Source organism: Lepisosteus oculatus, chromosome 7 (genome assembly GCF_040954835.1).
Source record: "Lepisosteus oculatus isolate fLepOcu1 chromosome 7, fLepOcu1.hap2, whole genome shotgun sequence".
NCBI lineage: Eukaryota > Metazoa > Chordata > Actinopteri > Semionotiformes > Lepisosteidae > Lepisosteus > Lepisosteus oculatus.
This window is the reverse complement of record NC_090702.1, coordinates 47,128,752-47,151,309: the sequence shown is the minus strand read 5'-3', so window position 1 is coordinate 47,151,309 and position 22,558 is coordinate 47,128,752. Positions and strand designations below refer to the sequence as shown.

General features: G+C 35.6%; 2 protein-coding genes across 2 annotated transcripts in view; one reads left to right on the top strand and one right to left on the bottom strand.

Moving 5' to 3' along the window:
* Positions 1–22,558, top strand: part of snd1 (staphylococcal nuclease and tudor domain containing 1) — a 305,771-nt gene that overhangs the window by 143,934 nt on the left and 139,279 nt on the right. The gene's annotated exons all lie outside the window — the stretch shown is intronic.
* lrrc4.2 (leucine rich repeat containing 4.2) lies at positions 4,129–7,962 on the bottom strand. The gene has a single exon (XM_015352233.2). The coding sequence runs from the start codon at positions 7,157–7,159 to the stop codon at positions 5,237–5,239; it is 1,923 nt and encodes a 640-aa protein (XP_015207719.1). The 5' UTR covers positions 7,160–7,962; the 3' UTR covers positions 4,129–5,236.

The window sequence follows — 22,558 nt, the reverse complement described above, 5'->3', positions numbered from 1 at the left end:
TTTGCTTTAACAAATATCTTAAACTTACCCCTTTAGATTTAACAGTGTTAATACATGTCAAGGTAATTTTTTCCAGCTTGAGAAAAATTGACCACATAATGTGTATTGAAAAATGGTACTTGAAGGGCTTACTGGGTTATCGACAAAATAAAAGCGATTTGTTCTTGAAAAAGTGCATTTTAGCAATTCTACCATAACAATTTTGCATGTACTTCAAACATTAAAATACTTTGACATCCACATATTTCCTTTGTTTGCATTTGCATACAAGGAAAATAATTCAGTAGCAGCCTTAGGTTGCAATCTTTGTGTTTCTTTGTGTATTTTGTGATCTGTGTCAAAAGTTCAGTATTAATGTCTCTTGATTAGATCGGGTGCTTAACACGAGATGTTACATTCATTCATCACAAGCCCCTCATCTCTAGTAATTAGCAGTATTTAAATGGAGAGCGTGATGCATGTAAGAGCTTATAATATTTAAACAAGGCTTCTGATTTGAATTATTCACTTATTGATCTTTTTCTTTGAGCTATATTTTTTTGAGGAATTTGTAATGCATTAGTGTGATTTGAGTCAGAAAATATGCAGTTGTAGAAATAATTGTGAACAACTACTTAACATGCTCTTTCCTCCTTTAGACAGTAGAGAATGGATTTTGTGATGTTTGTTTCTGCTTTCTTCTTCCATCCTCTTTAAACTGTTGAACTATTTATGCAGACTTTCAAGAGAACAGACTAAAGCTCTTTAAGTCAAACAGCAAATATGCTTTAACTTCCAAAGAACTTATACCTTAGTCAATGGGTGATATAATATGCTAGGATATGTGGTTTAGATTTAAAAGACCGAGAAACACTTGTTTCAGGACATTATAGTTAAAAACAACAACAAAGGCAACGACTATTTCCAAATTTAAGTCAATTCTAGAGCATCATGTTTTAATGTCCCAGTTTAGAGTTTATTGAGCTAAACTGGTTATATTACAGTGTTGTAATGTAAAGGGGTGTTGTACTTAAGTGTAATTATTAATGTGTACAAATGAGTTCTTAAATGTATATGTAATTATTCTTTGCTTCATGTTTAAAATGTACAATATCCTCTTTTTGTAATTTAAGGCCTGCAGTAGAACATGAAAACATTTTATGGTGTATGGATTGAATGACAAATTTTTTACATAGAATCTGATTTGACAAAATATTTTGAGTTTATTTGGGAATGTAGGGATAATACAGAGGGGAAGAGAAATTCACCTTCTTACAATGCCTTTTTAAAGCTTTTACCTTATTCCGTAAAAGCTATTAGATGAAGATAGTCCCTTCAAAATGTGCCATACTGTATTACTGTTGCAGATTTCAAGGTTTAAAAAAAATCTTTTAAACATTTAAAGCAAATATGCTTTTTTAATTATAATTAAAATCTGTTGTATTTAAAATGTATTAACAGTAATACAACATAATATTGTGTGCTTTGCAGGGATTTTACTAATCTGGACATTGAAACCTTTTATTTTAATTGTGCATATTTTCTTTTAGATTGGCCTAACAAAAATCTAACAGCCCGTTGTCTCTTTCCACATTTCATTTTCTTTTGCAGACAACCCTAAATGTTGTGAAAACATTGAATAAATCATCATTTGAAAATGTGAAGCCTGTGTTTTTTACATAAACAATGAAACAGCTTGTATTTTAAATATTAAACTATAAGCTTGAGGTTAAATAAAAACCAGTGCTGCAGTTAAGTGTTGAAGTCAGTTGTGTGTTTGTTTTTTTTTTAACTTTAAGTATCCACTGTTTTTTTTTTAACATAACACTTACATGAAATGTAAGTGAAATGGAGGTCTTATTTAAAAAGCCAGTTATGTTAGGCCTGTGGATCTTTTTGTGCAGTGGGCATAATTGTACAAATCTAGCTATCGGCAGGAAGAACTGTTGCAGAAGCACTGCAAAATTTCATTAATTGATAGAAATCTTGAATGCCTGACTCATAAATTGAGTGGGGCCTTTATTTGTTCAGTGTATATTAATTGGCAAAATGGTAGCAAATCACTTAGCCACCCACCCTCCTTAAAACTGTCAGAGTGCTACTGATAAGTCTCTGAGAAGTTCATCAGATTTAACATGTATATCTTGAAAATCAGTAATACATTGTCTCTAAACATTTCTTTCAGTACGTTTTTTTCCAGCTCTGTAAGTAAATCATGGGGCCACAGCCTTTAAAATACATCTTATGAAACAAATTTGTTTCAGGGATCACAAATGTATGATTTCTGACTTCATTTTGGGTTTACTGTTTAAAATTCAAGAAAGGACTTTGACAAATCTGCAAGTAATATCTATGATATATACACCATTGAGCACTTATGTATATGTTCCCAAATGTGAATGAACCAGGTTGCTGGTTAACATAATTGTTCTGGCAAGGCCATAAATGGGCAGTCACTCCTAATAGTCTTTATGTTCTAAAGGCCCTAGAGGCAAACAAACTCTCCCAAAATAAATTTCCTTTTATATTAAAACCAAAAAAGAGATGCAAATGGAAATTTCATTTTAAAATGTGTGACCTTGTCATTATATGTTGCTACCTTTTGAGATATTGAAGCTTTTGCATTCCTTTTCAGTATTATACATTCTTAATAATAATTAATTAATGAAGTGGCCCAGGACATTTCTGTACACAAAGTTTTGACGTGTTACCATTTATACTTTCTGTTGATTAAAAGTTTTTTACTAAATGTTAACTAATTTGCTCACGGCATGCCGTAAACTCTGCATAATCTCTATTTTGGGGGGAAAAAAAACAACGAGATTTTGCCCTTTTATCTGTTAACACAATACACAGCCTATTTAAATTCCAGATTCAAAGAGTTCTCTAATAGTTAATGAACTGCATGCAAGAGTTTCAGACAGAATATCTTTACTGTTACCGTATTGAGCCTTTTTCACTGCACTGACTGATGCGAGTTGCAAATTGATGCCTATTAGCTTTTATAGGAAGGTTGATGGTCTTTTAGCTTTGCAATTTGACGTTTCATGCATCTAAAGGCTTCCCCTCTTTCCCTTCTGCAGTGAAATTGCTGCAGAAACCATTACTATTGCCCATTAGAAACACGGACTGTCTTTAAATCTACCTGCTCCCGAACAGTTTATCTTATAAGGAAAACAATGTACAAGCCCTTAAGGTGCAGACAGCAAGGATCTTACCAATCGTTATTAAAAACCAAGTGCAAATATCCATCATTTGTTAAATACATTTTGCTATATGTACGATATTGGTTATTTTCTACTGTTTTACAACATATACAGTTTTAGACCTCAGATTAATTTGTTGGGATGAATGATTGGTCGCTATTATTAGAATAGTTTTTTTTAATGTTTTACTTAATTAAAAGGAACACTTGTTCCTGTAGGAAACAGAAATAAAATACTGTGCCATTTATTTCAAATACATTGAAGACAGACATATAGACTACCTTAGTCTCCTGTCATACCCTTTTCATGTGGAGTGGGTGGAGACTTTTGATTGCAATGCATCAGGACATTTTCAAGTCGTCTCTAATTTAGCTTACACTTTCTGTGATGCACAAATATCTAAGTGTTCCTCAAGTTTTGATGAAAGCAAAAAAGAGAAAAAAAAATTTTGAACCTGCCATAATTTTATAAGGGTTTTTATATATGATAGTTTTAATTGCAATTTGATGTTTTAGGATTCTAATCACTATTTTCCTTTCTTTTATAAAAAGCATTTTATATTGAAGATATACATCTTTCCCTTCCATTTATCCACACAATATTTTCTTCAGATGGAAATTGCTGAATGTTGTATCATAAAAAGGATTCTTAAAAATTAATGAAAAAGGGTAAAATACGTGTCGATTTTCAGATTTCCGTCAGTATTTGAGCTGTTCAGTTGCAGACTGATTTGGTGCCAGAAGGAAATGCTAATGATTTTATATAATCCTGTTTCAGTGTGTTATATGGAAGAAACCAATCTTTGTCTGTTTACACACGAAGCACCCATTTAAAAATTGAAACTTTTATGTAAGGTAAATATATATTAGTTAGTATTGACAAAGCCTTAAATTCCATCAATTTTCAAATGAAATTACATGACCATTTGAAGATTAAGCTCCGATTAGAATGATAGGTAGGATTTTAATTTAGTGAGATGATTTCATCTTGTCGTCAGTAAAGGTACTTCACGGTACATTGTTTGAATGAATAAGAAATGTCAAAGTATAATACAGACTCAAACCTATCCATTAACTAATCCTCACACTTTTAAAATAAAAAATAACCACAAATAAAGTACAGAAAACCAAAAATTCGAATTATTTCAATAAAAATATAATTCCGTCAAATTATTTTGAACTTTTTCATTCAAGCTTTGATGTATCTTTCCCCTTATTATATAACATCTTACAGCTTTTTCAGATGGAGGGTGTTCAAAATTATCATGGCATAAACAAAACTCTTCTTCAGTTGTCTGCATTTAAAGTGCAAGTGACACAATAAGACTTATCTAGAAACAAAACTCTGGATTTAATTTTGGCATTCATCTAAGCATTTTCTGTTCAGCCCAGTGGAAATACTGAAACAGTGGCTTTCACCCTGAATGCAGAGTCTTAGCCTGTCCCCAGATTCATGGAAATAAATCCATTTCAACAACTGGCAAGCAGTGAGTTAAATAATAGCTGCAGAAATATGGTGCAGTCTGAAACCATTTGGCTGATAGCTACAGCATGCCAGTTTCTAGGCTTTTTTACGTATAACACTGTGAAAAGATTGGGTTATATCTATGTTTTTTTTTCTTCCAAAAATCCTTTATTGCATTTATAACATTTGGCACAGTACAAATTCTTGGTGCTTTTACAAGATAAACCTGTAAAGATTGATTTTGGGCTTTTTAGAAAGACTTCTCAGTATAAATGGGTATTTACTGCATCCTATGTAGCGTCGTCTAAAAATTTACAGAATGCCCTTTTAAACAGGTTTACCCTCATTTCTCAAAGTCACAATAGCATCTTAACAGCTTTCTTTTTTTTTAAATAGAAGTTACAAGTTAGAAAATAGTTTTAATTTATTTAATATAATCTGCTTCTCTTACCAGCCCATAGTAGATTTATTTTTATATATAAGCATATACAAGAAAAACAGTCTTAATTTTGCACTCTGTACAAAAAAGTTACTGTCTTTTTTGTGCATTCTATTGCATTTTATAATGAGGAAAGGATAGGGGAATGTTAAATCTGTGTCTCCTGTACCTTCTCCTTTGTGTGAGATTGTATTATATAGGGCTCAGGGATAGCGGTGATGGCCATGGTATGATGAAGAGAGTTGCCAATGCTGTTCTCTGTCCAGGTGGCCCCATGTGCTGGTTTGTAGTTATAGTTCATGTGGTCACGGATTGTGGGCATAGCAACGCCTTCTTCTGGTATACTTGTTCCCATTGACGCTGTAGGTACATCCTCATCAATTGGTATAATCTCTATAGTCCTAGTAGCTGCGACTGTGCTCCTCTGCTGGTGGCGCTTGCGCAGTTTATAAAATACTATCAACATTACTGCTGCTAGTAGGGTGACCGCCACAAAGCAGCCAATGATGATTTTGGTGGTCTTCATGACCTCATCCAAGCTAGTAAGTGGTTTTTCTGTGCCGTTTGAAGTTGGTACTGACACCTGCTTTGGTGTCTTGGTGTTCTGCAGCAGAACTGTTGGAGTCGATATAAATACAGGTTGGAACACTGAAGGAGATGCTGTCACCGTCTTGGGCTTCGTGATTTCCTCGGATGTTGGCTCTACAATCTCCACGGTGACGGTCGTGAAATAACTCAGGTTGGACGTGTTAAGCTCAGCATTGCTCACGTTGAGATAGGCCGAAGCGTTGGAATTTCCCGCCACATTGGTGACCATGCATGTATAAATCCCAGTGTCTGTTGGCAGCACGTGAGAGAAGTTGAGAGTTCCATCGTTGAGAACGGATATTCGCGGGTGGTTTGACCCATGACTTAGTATTGTTCCATTGGGAAGTAACCACCTAACAGATGACATGGAGGCTGTGCGGCACTTGAGCTCAGCTACGCGTTCCGCTGAAATGTTTACATCCCTAGGTGCGTCCACTATAAAAGGAGCTGAGCACTGAAAAGTGCTTTGGTCAACTTCCACTAAATATTTCCCCCTCATGTGGGGGGGAGAATGGCAGCGGCCGCAGCATGTTGAGTTGGTGGGGATGTATTCACGCAGCCACCATGAGAGCCACACTATGTCACAGTCACAATTCCAGGGGTTGTGATGCAGATGTAACTCCACTAGGTACCTCAAAGGTGCAAAAAGGTCATGGGGCAAAGAGGTCAGGTTATTATGGGCTAGGTTCAATTCAACCAATGCTGTGAGGTCATCAAAAGCATTCCGTTCGATCAGGTTAATCTGTGAGTTCATAATCCATAGTTTTTTCAGGGATTTCAGTCCCTGGAAGGATCCAGGTTTGATTTCTGGAAAATGGTTCTCAGAAATTTCTAGTTCCTCCAGCCCAACCAATGGGGTGAGGATTGGCATGTCTCTTATGTTACACATTCCAAGATTAAGGTATTTCAAGTTGTATAATCCTTCAAAAGCACCATCCGAAATATACTCCAGTTTTTTTAGCTCCCCCAAATCCAGGCGCATCAAAGAGGGCACCCTATTGAAAGCGTAAGAAGGTATGCTTTCAATGGGGTTATTCCTGAGCCATAACTCCCGCAGTTTTGACAGGTACTCAAACGCTCCGCTTGGAATTACAGTCAACCTGTTATCAAACAGCTCCAAGGTATTTAAACTGGTCAAACCATTAAAAGCACCGACCTCTATCTGGCGGATTGAGTTCCTCCCCAGCTGCAGCACTTCCAGGTGGTGGAGATGTCGGAAAGTATCTGCCTGGATCATTTCAATGCTGTTCTCCATCAGATTGAGGTACCGGGTGTTTGAGGGGATCCCTTCAGGGACCCTTGTGAGGCCGCGACGTGTGCAGACCACTTTACTGAACTGGTTACTGCAAGAGCAGACTACAGGGCAGCTCTGGGGTCCTGCAGAAGCTGCACACAGACTCCACGTTCGTACCATGAGGTAGACTACAAAAAGCAGGGCGGCATTCCAGGTACGGTGCACAGTTACCTGCCACAAGAGACTCATGATGTGGCACGTTCATAATTCAACATCGTCTGGGATTTGGCACGGAATGGAGAACTGGCCCTACCCCGGTTTAAGCAAGACTCTGGTTCTTTTTTCCATCTACAGTGCAGGATGGTGCTGTTCTCAGACAGAGTATGAGAGAGAAAAGGCAGAGAAAGGATTGAATTGATGGAAAGTGGGGTGGGAACACTGAGCACCTACCTCTTGAGTTTTGAGAAGTCCTTTGCGGTCATAAAGTACGTCTAATGCTTAATTCATATTCCCCACGTGAACTGTTGCCTTTTTTTGAAAGACAAGTAAAAATGTGTAGTAAAACAATCTGGCAAAATGGCTCCTAGTAAATCCAGAAACAGCAGCATTAAAAGATGTTTTTTTTTTTTTAGAGGTAAGGCCCAATAAACTAAACAGGTGCATGCATCCAGTCTGCTCCAAAGAGTAATGCCTTCATCTCTCCCAGTGATTGTCCTTGGAAGCCAGCGCTGGGTACTGTAGAGTGCTTTCTGCGATGCTCCATTGCTGAACTAGACATTTAGCCAAGAAAGAAGGAAAACAAAATTCACTAGTCCTTAGTTTTTCCTCCTCTTTGGAAAAGCTCTCTTCAATTTGCTGTTAGCTTCCCTCTGCCTTTTTCCACTTGATTTGCCGTGTTTAGGTGGATTGTAAAGGCTAAAAGCTGCACATCGCCGTCATTAGATTTTTTTCTTTTTAACTAGCTTAGCTCTCTAGCCAGTAGATGCAGCAGCTGCAGCCTGCCTCCTGCACAGTTAGCAATAATCCGTCAATTTCTCCAAAGGGGGGGGGGGGGGGGGGTCAGGGGGATGGGGGGAGCGCAGCAATGTTGAGGAGGTTTGCGCGAGAGTGCTCTCTCACTCCCTTGTAACAGAAAAACACGTTCTTCAGTGGTGTGCCCTTGGTTTGAAAAGGATCCGTGCAAGACAACCGGTGGAGAGCTGCTCAGGTTTACCTCCTGTAGCTCCTGGTGTATCCCCTTTTGTTTTGAGGTAGTGAGTTGTAGCGTTAGCCTTTTGTTGCAGTTAACGTCTTTCTAGCCGGCGGACTGCAGCGGTAGCCAGAGTTGTAATAGAAGCAAAAACAGGAGAGACGTGGGAAAAGCCAGTCCACAGCCACATTTTTGAACCCCCCTTGTTTATCCTTCTGTCTCCTTTTTCTTTATGTGTTGGTGTTGCAGGCAGCCAAGACAGGCTGCTCTCTCTCCTCCTTTTGTCCTTCAGTTGAAACGTGAATGTACTGCTGACGCATACCGTTCTGAGCAGTACATTGGTTTGATGCAGTGTTCTTGTGTATTAACACATCCAACCCCCCCCTTCTCTCTATCCCCTCTAGGGGTTAATGCAGAACGCTTCCAGCTAGGTTGCGTTGATTTGCTCTAAAGATTTTTTTTCCTTTTTTTCTGTTCTGAGGGGAGGAGGCAGGCTCAGAGCAGTCTGTCAAGTCCAAACCCTTGGAGCATTTAGAACTATTTTGGTCCCCTGTTGAGGAAGATGCAAGGTGGCAGCAGATAGGCCACTGTATGGGAGAGGGTTGCAGTGATTTAAGTGATGTATACTGTCTCACTGATATATATTTTTTTTCTCTCACTCCCCTCCCTATTTGGGATAAACACAAATTGATGTTTCAGCTGCCAGGGGCAGAAGAGCAGGGATTGGTCAGATAGCTGCCAGTGTGACGTCATTAACTTTTGAGTGCTGACTTGGCTTCTCTTTGACGACTGGGCAGTCTTTTGGGAGACTGGGATGAAAAGACTCATGCACAGCAATGCACCTTGTGAAAGAAAAATTGTTACAAGGGAGTAAAATGTAGTGCTCATTTCAACAGATCAGGTGACATTAAAATGCAAAAGCAGGAGTTTGCTTGCTTTTCTTAACTACCTTTTCACTTATTTCCATAAGATTAAAGTACGATACTTGTTGTGAGGCAAGGAGACCTTTTCAGTTCAGTGGAAGATCATAACACATGCATTTAAACATGAGCTTCACATGGTCAGGGGTGGCAAGTTGCAAACGTTTGTGAAATAGTTATTTAATAGCTTCTGAAATGGTACTCAATGCAGCAATTTAAACTTTTCTCTTATCCTTGAAATGTACGTTTCCTTATTCTTACAAATACTTTTTTAAGCAAATACATTTAATTACATTCTTTAATTGTGAGAAAACCTTGTTGAAAGAAGACAGTGCTACAGACACTTGCTTTTGGTAATTTTCTAGTCTGCAGTTATTTTTTTAAGGTCTTTATGTTCTTAAAGCATGTTTTCAGGGATAAAACATTATAGACATTTGTAAACTAAAGTTTGAATATGCATGATGTTATTGATTTTTTTTATTCCTCCAATATTAAATGAGCATATATTTTCTCAGATTTTGAAAATGTTTATGTTAAAGTATTGGAATGTAGCCAATCAGAAAACATCTAAAACAAATAACTTGAAAACACCTGTCTAGCAAGGTATTTTGGGAAATATTTCCAATTTGATCATTAGAATGTTTAGCAAATTCATTTATTAGTCACAGTTTATTGAGCCTGCCCATAATCGTGAGAGAACACTTAATGCACTATGGACACATCTGTATATGTACACTCGCATACATCAGTATTACCAAAAGCTATTATCTAACATTATGCATTTGTATGTTTAACAGAGGCCGTTTCTTTAATGCTCACATAAAAATGTGCTCTAACCTTTTTCTACCTTAGTGAATGATGTGTGTTGATGGCTGGGATGCTGCCTTTGTATCTGCTCATCTGTATTTGTGCCGTGTGTTGGTGAATGGTGACATTTCCCTGGGGTTGTACTGAGATCCCAGAGGGTGGGATTATACTGCAGGATCCTGCTTAATAAGATGCCCTGCTGCCTTTTTTAAATTCTGTGGAACACTAGGCTTTTTTCTTTCTTTTTTAGTGACTTTTGTAACATTTATTTTTTAATGTGTTTCCTACCTATTCTTAGGGGTTGGAAAAAAAACACTTAATACTAATTTCCATCTTTCCATTTGTCAGCCAGTCTTTTCTAATATTTCAAGTCGGTATTTCAGCACTTGAAATTGAACTTAAATTAAAGGGAATTTAAGTTACAGGGGAAAGAATACTCCAAAGGACATAAAACAGAACTCATTATTGCTTTAAGTAGCTAAATTGTTCAAGGTGGAAGCCATTTCTTTTTTCAATAGCTTTTAATTTTATTTTTAAAAATGGGAACTTAGGTGTGAGGGGTCCTTAGTGGAAACGAGGACAATAGCTGCCACATCTTGTCAAGGGGGTTAGTGAACAAAAACAAATCCTTTATTAAAAGAAAATTGGCAATCCATATAATGCTTTCCATTTCTGTCTTGGTAAGTGCTTTAAACTAAGTACTTGCAAGTTGAAAAGAACTTATCCATTGTATCCTTGTGACTTTGAATTTGCCTTTATTTAACAACAAAGTACACTGTTAAATTGATGGTTTTGGCTTTATCTTCACTATTTGAACTTTTAAGAGTTTGTCAGCACCACAAAAAGGACTAAAAGATTATAAACCCCAATTAAGGCTTGTTTAATGAACCAGTGAATTCCACAAACAATTCTTGATTTGTATATTTGGAAAAAAGGAGAAAGATAAAACATCTTTTGCTTTGTCAGATGCTTAATGCTTTTATTAAACTCAATAAACCATCCAGTAATGATGAAATGTAATTGTGTGCAGGGTGTTCTGGTACAGCATTCCTACATTAGTGGGATTTTTGGTGAGCCAGCCATTCCATTTATAGAACATGTACAGTGTCTACAAGTAAAGACACTCTACAGCAGGTTCAAAGATTCAAATCAAATAATGATATAACAAGACTTGTAAGTGTGCTTATTATGGAAAATGTACACAGTCTACCATGTACGTATACGGTACATGGTCTGTCTTGTTCATTTATTTCAAGTAACATGTCTAGTAACATTTTTTTCATTAGTCCTTCAAAATTGTTCTATAAAGAATTTGTAGATAAACTTGAAATTTCACTCCCAATATCTACGTTTGCTGAGGGATAGCTTCTGACTATTAAAATGTTGAGGAAAACTGTAGGGTTTTTTTTTCAAATTTAAATATACATGTGTCCTTTTGGTAAAAATTGTGGATTTTTTTTTCCTCCCTATTGATTGTACACTTCAGCATTGTCACAAGTTGAAACTCAGGATGCCTGGGTGTGGGACCATCCAGTGTCCCTGATTCCTTTTCCCTTTATGGGGAACTTACACCGCATGAAGAACATTTAAGTAATTTGCGTTACATGTGTGATCGTATTCAGAGGCCTCATGCATACATGTCCTACATCACAAAATACAAGAAAGCAATTATACATGACCTTTTAGGGATGCAGTGTAGTCTTACAGCTTTACAGCTTTCTGCTTTATATTGTTATAGTTTAAGCACAAACATTTTATGAGCAATTGTTCTGTAAACAAATACTTGAAATTTTAGAATAAGACTTCTTACCATTTTAATGGAAAATGTTGACAATAGAGTCTTAAGTGTCCAGATCAAATCTATTTTAAGATTGTATAGGTTCAGCTGCTAGGTTTATTTTAGCTAGATCTAATTTGAGCAACTTACTTTATAAGCCACTATGCACAGAACACCTTGGAAATGTTTTCATGATACATTTTGTTTCCTGCATTCCGTCTTCAAGTATGCACTTTCAGGACCTAAACGCTTAACAGGTTATTTTTGTATTAGATCAAGACAAAGTAAACACAATAGAGAGAACAGTGTTCATAATGTGTTTTTTTGCTTTGATATTAAGTCTTTATTTGGTTGTACAGCAAAACCTTAATCTATTGTGATCATATGGTTACAGATCACGTACGACTTTTTTGTTTTCTTGGTAACTAAATTTGTTTTTGTTCATCCAGTTTTGTATACATTTTTTATTAATTCAAAGTGTTTTTTTACCTTGGTTAAAGTATAAAAGCTGAGAGAAAATAATACAAACAAATGACTTGCAACAGCAAATAAAGCACTCCCTTAAAGCCATTGCACTGTGAGATGTGCATCTGAGGGAAATCACTTCAGCATTTTCGACGCAATCAAAGAAGAAATGCCTCCAATTTGTTTTTTCTGTCTATGGAGAGATTCTCTTTTGCGTATCAAGTCCCCTGCTGCATCAGAACCAGCAGGGGTTGATGAGTTTGGGTGACTGTTATTCCGTGGTGTTTGTCTTTGTGAAGAGTGCACAACTAGGTTTGTTTGCCATTTTTCAGACTTTTGTTTTCAGATATGAATATCCTGAAATACATTTTCAAATCCCATCAGAATTTATGGTACTGCAAACTGCATCCCTGTACAATCCACTTAAAATAATTTTTGTAGATTATTTCTGCTACTTTTATTACTCTGACTGTATGTAAAACTCCCAAATGCATTGAAAAACATCGCATTTTAAAGTGCTTAACATACTGTGCAGAGTGGGGTCCAATATGATTTGGCCAGTAGGATCTTAATCAGCCTTTTAGGCATTAGGTTATTGTGCAGGTATCTGTTAAACACAACATCATATAAATGTATTATATAATTTAATATTCAAGAGGGCCTGTTTAAAACTGCAATAAGAATTTCTTCCACTCATCTTTTTATCTGATTGTAAGCATGGTAACTATAGTTATAAAATTAAAATGTGTGGGAATTGGGGGGGAAAACTACAATACTATATATAAAGAGTCATATTCAGAACAGTTGCATGGGGAAGCAAGTCTGCAAGTCATTACAGCTGCATTTTCGGTATAAAAAGAGTCTGAACTGAAAGCATGAACGTTTCTGCTTTTTTGGTTTTGTACAGATTGTACAATGGAGTTTGCCAAAACCACTTGTTTTTAAAATCAAAATTAAATACAGCATTTATCTTTAAACATTGAAATTAATTTTATTATTCTTTTCCAAGGTGCGCATAACCATGAAACATGGTTCTTGTTCATCTGTAATTTCACTGAAAATCTTTGCTTTGCTAAAGACTAGTTGGAAAGGAGAAATAGATTAGTTTTCTTTTGTGAGAGAAAACACTTATTACTTATTATATGTACTTTTCTAGTATGATGTGATTGATTCAATATCTTAAAGTATAAGTGCATGAATGTGTTTTATAGTAATTCTATAGGAAACTAAAGTTTGATATTGTATATTGCAAATTAAGATTTTTTTTTTCCTCAGCAAATGAAAATGAAACATTACATCAAGAGACCTCTTCATGAATTAGGATGCTGAAAAGTTTGGTTTCTGTTTGAGTGCCCTTTCCTCACTCCTTCTCTTACCACGATAAGACCATATTCCTGAACGTAAGAGCCCTGTGTTCTCATATCCGGAGGAAATTCTGCTCCACCAAACAGGCCCCCTATTTTAGGTGGTTTTATTCTCGTATGCAAATGTGATTTGTTTATGCTGCAATTTGATTAGTCCGGTGCGATTAACATTCAGGAAACGTGTGTTTTCATTATCACAGTGTCGCTGTGCCAACAGACAGCTCTAAAAAGGGACTTTGTGAGTGTTTGATGTTTTGTAAAGGGATAGTGATTCGAGCTCCAAAGGACACTAAATCTCCCTGACTTCTAACTGATGTAGAAATGTGATTGGAGTCGGGTTTCCACGGACATGTGGGTTAGGGACTTGGCTAAATTATCTTTCCAGACAAGTGATAATGTGCAATTTTGAGAGCTTTTGCAGTTGGCAACTTTTTAACTCCTGCAGTAGTTCATTTGAAGAACTACTGGTCACTTTTCTTGTAAAATTCAGTGCTGATGCAATGAACAGGACAGAAAAAGATGCTGAATTGATGATGTGTATGTGCAGATATTTCAGTATACTGTGCAAATAGCAGTTATAGAGTAGAATATATATATATAATTATCCTTTTTTAAAGGGTGGTATAGAAGTCTTTAAAACTGCTTTGACTGATAAAAGCAAGCTCTAAACCTCTAGTGAAAACCAGGTGGCTGCTGTAAGTGGTGTTGCTGGACCAGTAGGTGGCACTGGTCATGCTACACCAGACTGCCTGTGCTCTGGTAGGTGTTGTCTTTCAGATGTTAAACTGAGGTCCAACCTACTTGGTTATTAAGCCAACAACACTGTTACTGGATGGGGTCTTAACTCTGACATCGTAATGGCGAATGCTTTAAATTCCTTTGAAACATCCCTGTCAGTTAGTTTTTATTTTTTTGTGGTGAGAGTACCCCTATATCAGAGCTTTATAAAAATACATTAGATGTTCACTGAGAAGTGAACTCCCTCAGATAGAAAAGGTCAGTTCAGTTCACTGCCAATGAACAGGAATGATATTGTTTTATACCAAGTCAGTGATGCTCTATTCCTTTCATTGAAAGCGAAAACTTTTTTTGAATATCCATACCACTATTCACTCTGCTTTGTGGTATTCCTGAACATATCTGGAATAATTTAAGTTGTTTGGATATTTACATTTCCTTTTTCAAACGTCAGATGAGAAATTAATGTATAGCTCTGGAGCCTGAAGTCTACTTGGTGATCCCTGTGATTTTATCCATACTGAATTGTTTAGGGTGCTTTGTAGTTTTTAGCTTGCCTCTTAAGACAACTGAAGTGTCATGAAAAGTGTTCACCATGGTGCATTTAACTTTTTGTTTTTACACATACAAAGAAGTTTATCATACTTCAGATTTCTGTTATAACTATATATAAAAAAATCTACTAACATGGTATTAGAGATTTTATGTTGTTCCCCTAGCCATAAAGTTAAAAATGTGGTTCAGCTATGCTCAGAATTAAATTAAGAACCCCCTTAATCTAAAGTATAACCAATGGGTTCAAGACAAACATTTAAGCATAAACCATAGCACACACTAGAGGGTGCCAACTTCACCAGTGTCCACCACAGGTCACACAATGTGTGCCTTGTAGCTTATATAAAATCACCAGTACACCTAGCAGTTTTAGGCTTGTGCAATGTACTTCTGAGTCGGTGCCCTGAAGAATTACAGCAGTGCATGTGGAAAAAATTACTTTTTAATCAATAGCTTTGTAACTTGGATTAAGACAAAAGATACTGAATCAGATTATTGTAATTAATGTCATACTGATCCCACTTTTAAGCTTACCTACACCAAAGTATTAGTAGGAGAATATACTGAATGTTCACAGTGGGGTCAGTTTTTGTTCTATGTGTTAATTACAGAAAGTGTCTTTTTGTCATCTTTCCTTTTTTAGAATATGGTAGGGTGAGTCAGTCTTTTAAATTACTTTCAGGGTAGCAGCTAAGTGGCTCTTTGAACATAGTCGTATTTGACCTTGACCTCACTTAGTTAAACATAAAACAGTAATGTCATTAGCAACAAAGAGTGCTAACCCATTTTATTTTATTCATAATTTGTAAATGAACTTCTGTCCTTGCAACATAGAAACAGATCTTATTTCATACAATATCATCCCAACTATATAAAATATCATACATTCCTCTACTGCTAATTACTTAAACTATTAATATAAATCAGACGGTCAAGATGTGTTACAACATTTTCTGCAACTAATACTAAAGACAGCAACAGAACTAGAATAAACTCTCATCCTCATAATTCCAGATACAACTGCATACCAATTTAGCTGCCTATGTGTTTAGCTGAAGGGCCTTAGCAGGGTTCATATCTTTTGGCTGGGAAGTTATGTCACTTTCAATGTATCACTTGCTCCACAGTGTCTAATATATGAACTGTAAACATGAAATTCTATAGTGAAGTTTCTATTTAATTAAAAGTGCTGCAATAAAAATGCTTAACTGCAGTCTGAATTCATAGAGAAGCTATATTAGTGTAAATTATATCTGTTCACAAAAAAGCAATGACAATATAACCAAAAGAGACAGGCTGTGCAACATCAGAATGAACTGATTGTATATTATGGGAAGACATGGTTAAATTTTAAATGTGATTGCCATTACACTGTGTCATCTGTTTTAAATTTAGGATACTTTGCAGATAGACTTTTGTTGTAGTTAATCCATCTTGTATTGTATAATACATGCAAGTATCCAATAAAAAAAGAAAAGTAAAAAAATATTTCCTTAAGACTGGCTAACTCAGTGACTTACCCTTTATTATGCTCAGTTATATGTGACATCAGTAAATTATGTAGACTGCATCATCTGTGCCTACTGTAGAGTTGCAGAGAACATCAGATGTTTATAATAAATGGTTTAAAGCAGAGGATACACTTTAAGTTACTTAGGCATAAATAAACCATATCATGATTTATGAAACATGCTTTAGGTGTGTTTATCAGAAGTAGGTATCATTAAATCCTGATAAGGAGTCCTGATGTTTCAGAGAGGAATGTGAGTATGTCAGACTCCGTTTAACTGTGATAAACAAATTATGATTTTGCTATATTGAGTATAGACATTTACAGGTGTACCAAATCAACAATCTTTACTTACTGTGGTGTAGAACCTAACAAGCTTTGAGAAAGAGGAAGAGCTGAGTATCTTTGGAGTGTTTAAGACATAAACATGAATGTCATTTTTTCCTCGATTTCAAACTGTGTATTCGTCTTCTTTAAAAGTTATCCCACTATTTTTGAGGAAGAGAGATAGTAATAGATTTTCCACCTGGTACTTTGAGTCACATGGTATTTATTATACAAGACCACTCAAACGTATTACAGAATGGTATTTTCACAATTATACTAATTAAGGAACGTGTTACAGTTTATACAATGTTTAAATGACCATGTTCTCAAGTACTGTATTTGTGAAGTCATGGGCAGTGCGTTTTGATTTTGATGTGACATGGATATTTGACACAGATGAATGGCTAATAGCACTTATAATAGAAGTGCCAGAACTGATATCAGATTTAGATTTCTAGAGTTCTAAATGTCACTACTAAACCAGGCAGATATAGAATATAATATAGTGGTATGAGGTTATAGCCAAGTTCCAAACATTTGTGTTTTTATATACAGGGTAAATTTTTTCTGCTTTTTGAGTCCAGCTGTTAGATTAGTGACCAGCAGCCTTTTTTTTTCTCAGCAGCTGTGGTGACATTCAAGTTCGATGTGTGCATGCTGAAACAGAAATTGCAAATCTGAGCAACTAAGCACTTTTCATTGTAGTGTATAGCTGATAACTGCACATTTGATCTAATCTGTGTACCACATGGAATTTAGCATGTGCTGCTTTAACATGTACTCTCCCATCCATCCATCCATCCATTTTCTAACTACTTTATCCAATCCAGGGTAATATAAACTTAATACTTAATGCATAAAATTTGTGCATTTTTATTTTTAGCTACAAATACCAGCCATATATAGTATGCATTATATGTTTGTATTCCTAAATTAATATAATTTATGATGTTCATAGACATTATACTTTTTTATTTTAATCTACCACAATTTCCCTTTAGTTACAAAATTCCATATTAATATACCATCTTAAGTGGATGTAAAAATGATCAGCAGCGGGGAAGCAACCGTTTCACTAACATGAACTCAACACAAGTGCCGCCTATTTGATCGTGAATGTCATAACGTAATGCGTTAGGAAGAAACGACGCACTTTCTGAGTGGCTGCATCTGTACTCTCGTTCCTTGATTTTTAGTTTCCTCTTTGAGATCTGGGACATTTAACTGTGATCATTTAATCAGATGAGGTGCTAAGTAACTTACACATCATTTGGGGCTAAAATCAGAATACATTTCAGCCTTGAGATTACACTACTTGATTGATTCATTAATAGTGTCCAGGTTTTCCCAATCTTAAACAAATAGATGATTTATGGTGGTGTATAAGACCTAATGGAGGCCTTTCCAGGACCCAGTGATATTCATTCTAGGTCTGAAAAAAATGAAATATGTATTTCAAACTTTTTTTAAAGTCTTGTCCTTTATTACCAGTGATAAATATACAGTATTTGAATCAGAATGTGTTAGTTCATTCTGAGAATCATTCAATTTATGGTGTGGTTTGGCAAGCAGAACTGTTTTGGAGCAGGAAATGTAAAGAAACAACTGTGCTAAATTGATGCACATATTTCATAAATATGCATACATTTATGTGTATACATTTATTTTAATATATAAATCATTTTGTTTCTGCAATTGAAGTAGTTTTTTTACATAACATGCTTTCACAGGATAACATACAATAATAATCAAGCTTTTATGCTTAAATGCTTTGACTGTATAATATTTTTTCTGTTGTTGTGCAGTTTTCTCCATAGTTTTTTTTCTCCATACTAATTTCTCCATAGTGCTTAGAGTTTCCAGAATGATAAACCTACAACTTGATTAATTCAGAAGTTCAGAAGTTACAGGCAGTGAAGAACTAGGATAGAATGTGTCTTGCACATGATGACCTGCAATGATAACTGACCAGTTGTGCTTAAAAACATGTAACAAATAATTCATTTTAAAATCCTGCTAATGCAAACTGATTTATTACAAACCCTATTTTCCAAATCCCTTTCATATGTTAGCATTTTCCATGGATTACAGGATTAAAACAGATTGCATGGTCTGCATGGGTCCTTTTTAGAAATGCATGAGCACAAATGCTACCCTTAATGAACCTTAAACATTTCCTTGTCATAAAAGTATGAGATGTATTGTGTGTTATGAAGACTTGCTTACTAAGAATTTGCGGCATTCCTCTACCTGAATATTTTGTTTCCTACATATACAGAATTATTCATTGTAAAGATTTAAATTGTAAAGAATTTAGGGAAATTAGTACTGCACTGATTGGGTTTTTTAGCATGGCAGCCTTAAATTACCATCTGGACTGTACTTTTCAGTCATTACGTCTTAAGGGAATGTTCCAGTCCATGGGGATTCTTCTAATATCTCGTTTATGTCACCACATGGAAGCCAATACATTGAAGGATAAGCATAGCCTGCACTTTTTTTTTTCCTTTAACACCAGAGCGTGGATATGAAAGCACTGTGGTCTTGCAGCTGGTCTCAGAGGAGAAGGACAACTGCTGTATGTAAATGCTGCTAGGATGGAACTGTTGTCAGTGCTGAAGTGCATCTGTTTCAAAGTGATACTAGTTTCCAAAGCTAGAACACTTGTAAAGAAGGCAATGGATGAAGAGAAAGAAATATTCAGTGACTAGGATTTGGGATTCAGTTTGAGAAATGGCCCAATATGCACTTAGTTATTTGTAAAAACTGAATTCTTCTTCATATCATTTCATCTTACTGAAATGTGAAATGTTTAGTAAGAAATAATTTCTCCAGGGGCACTCTACTAGTATGTAATATGAGGAGCAACAACAACAACAGAGTGTAATGCATTATGCAAATTGTGTACATTTACTGTGCTTTTTGTTTTGTATTATGTGGTATGGAGGACCTATAGTGTCCTATTGGTAGAAAGAAATGAGAAACTTTCATCTCCTATTTGTAAATCAATAAAAAACTGTGGGTTTTCTTAAAATATGCAACTCACTCAAGATCTGAAAACCATATTAAGCTATAATGATATTTTGGCAGGAACTTTAATTTGATAGACTTTAATACCTAATTGTTAGCACAAGGTGAATTATGCAGCCTCAGAGTTTGATAATGGATTACATCGGTTCATAAGAAAGTTTAATTTCACATTTGTCACATTAATTGCTGCAAGAAAATTGTTTTGAATCTACAATCCTACAAGTTTTAGTCTTCTTAATGACTTTTTACAAAGAAACTTTTATATTTTATTCTCATGGGAAGATAATTGTGCTTCAATCCTAATATGACTTGTTTAAGCTTTTAATAATTAAATTATATATAGGAGGGTGAATGGTATTTAAATCGCAGAATACATATAAAAGAAATGTGTTTTATATAGTCTATTAGACAACATTTTGAATTACATAGTAGTGAAATGGCACACTTTATAGTATGTACAGTGTCTTCCAAAAGTATTAAGATGTTTGCTCAGATTTCATATTTTGTTGCTTTAGAGTTTACAGTCATGCTGCTTTGAAGTACAAAGAATAAGACAATAGGAGGAAATGCCTTAATTGCAGACATATTCAAACCTTTTGCTGTGGCGAACTAAAATTAATTAATGTACACAAAATTGCCTAAACAAGCCACACAATTGTGTGACCTCTGTGTGCATTAATAGTGGTTCACATGATTTCAGAAAAAATCTGCTTGTTTCTGTAAGGTCCCTCAGTCAGGTGGTGAACTTCAACTGCAAGGATTCAACTATAAGACCAAGAGCTTTTAAAACAACCAAGTGATAAACGTTGTATAAAAAAAAACAGGGGAAGGGCATGAATACATTTCAAAGACTCTTGATAGATCTTTGGGCATGGTGAATTTGATCTTAAGGAAATGGAAGGCATTCAGACTCTATCACTCTATCATGCTAACCCTCCAAACTGAGAAGCCAGGCAAAAGGGAAACTGCTTGAAAGAGCTTAGGCAAAACTGCCAAGAAGAATAATCAGAAATTGCGTCAAGCAAGTGCGCAATGTTGGTAAAAAACTTTCCCAAAAGACATGAAGCTCTAACTAGTTCCAGAGGGGCTTCCACCAAACATATTTTGAAGACATTTATTACAAAGCATCTTTCCCTTCAGTTAATCTTGAGTTAAATGTTCAGATTTTGAATAAATTAATATAACAATGTATGCAACACTTTTTTTGTACTTTCACAAATCGGACACAACAGAGGGTCTGAATAGTTTTGCAAGGCACATTATTTCTCAACTAAAAATTGTAATTAAAATTACATGATATTTTATCCCAGTTCATCGTAAACTGTTTTGTGTAGTTTACTATACAGTAAATCAGTGTTTAAATGCCTAACTTTGATATTTAAATATGAAAAATGTGTTGATCTTTGATAAGTTTAATGTCATTTTCAACAAATGCCAAGGATGAAGATTGAATATGAAGGATTTGAATAAAGCTGAATAGTGTAAAATCGTTTATTAAAACCTTACTAATTTCTACAGAATCCTTTATATTTTAACCTGTATGTGCACTTTCGTGAGCATTCAGGCATAAGATTTCCCAGACTCATCTTTGCATTAATTCCACAGTAATACAAAGTATCTCAAAAACACTTAATCAACTGCAGTTTTACTGAAGACAAACCAAAAAAATTGCCCTTTCCTCTCTAACAGAAGGTGGTCTTTGAAAGTTAGGATTGACATTTGCAAGGCTGCCTAGTTGAGGACTGGCACTGTGCCCACTCATCCTTTGATGAGCCTGTTGTGAAATACATGGCTTAAGGCTTTTGTGTTCCCTCCCATCTCTTCCCTTCAACTGGCAGAGATTTAACTGAAATTGCCCTGCAGAGAACAGATCTGGTGAGGGCATTGCACTCATATAGACTATTGCCCTGGAGCAGTCAAGATGCTTTCACTTGCTTTAAGCGCCTTGGGGCAACCTCGTTGTGAAAGGTGCTATATAAAAATAAATTGAATTGAAGATGACTGCAGTGTTTTTTGGGCACTTGAGTTGCACCAATATACAGTATGTAGAGATTCCACATAATATAAAGGTTGTAGGTGACATGTCTTTTTGTTTAGTGTGCTGTCCTTAATAATGTAGTCATATATATGTTTAGTACTTTACAGACTTGCAGGTCTCTGAGTAAAGAAATAACACTGATTTCTGCTGATAATATATATATAATAAGAGTTCTATATAATAATTAACTGAAGCCCAGTTGTTTGGTCCAGTTATAACACAACAGTCATGGGGCACATCTGCTTGTAACTTCTTCCATAAAATGGCAGCAGTGCTGTATGAGGATTGTTTTAACCAGATGTTTTTTTGTTAGCAGCGAAAGAATCCTCGATTGTTTTTCTGGCTATGTGTGGTTTCTGTGTAGGTATTTGATTGTTTTGTTTGGGGAGAAATTGAATTTAAAGCTCTGAGATGTTTTTCCATCTGAGTAACCAATGTGATGGGCCCATGAGTCCAAGTGTCTGGATGATAAATGCTCAGTTGTCATAAGGCCTAGCCTTTCTGAGCACTATTTAGTGAGTTAAAGATTGCCTTTGACAGGATGTATTCCTTGTCATGCCTTGTCCTGTGTGCCAGCACCCATATTACTGAGCAACTTCTTAACACAATTACTGCATAATAAAACTCTCCTTATTTTCATTAGAACTAATTTACATTGATTAATGAGCCTTGCTTTCCCCTATAGCATTAAGTGTCAAATGAAATGAGAACTAAGCTAGTGCACCATGTTACCACTCCAGACCTGCCAGTTCAAATGCTTGCAGATATGATCATTGTGTCAGTCTATATACGATATATAACTAAAATGCATTTCACAAAGTTGAAATTCTGGGTGTACCTGGAATTATTTGAAGAAATACCACTGGGAATTGAAGTAAACACAAAATATTTTACTAATATGTATAAACCTAAATAAAATCAATCAATC

Excerpts from the sequence above, each read along its gene's own strand:
- lrrc4.2 (XM_015352233.2), bottom strand. The coding sequence starts at position 7,159 with ATGAGTCTCTTGTGGCAGGTAACTGTGCACCGTACCTGGAATGCCGCC.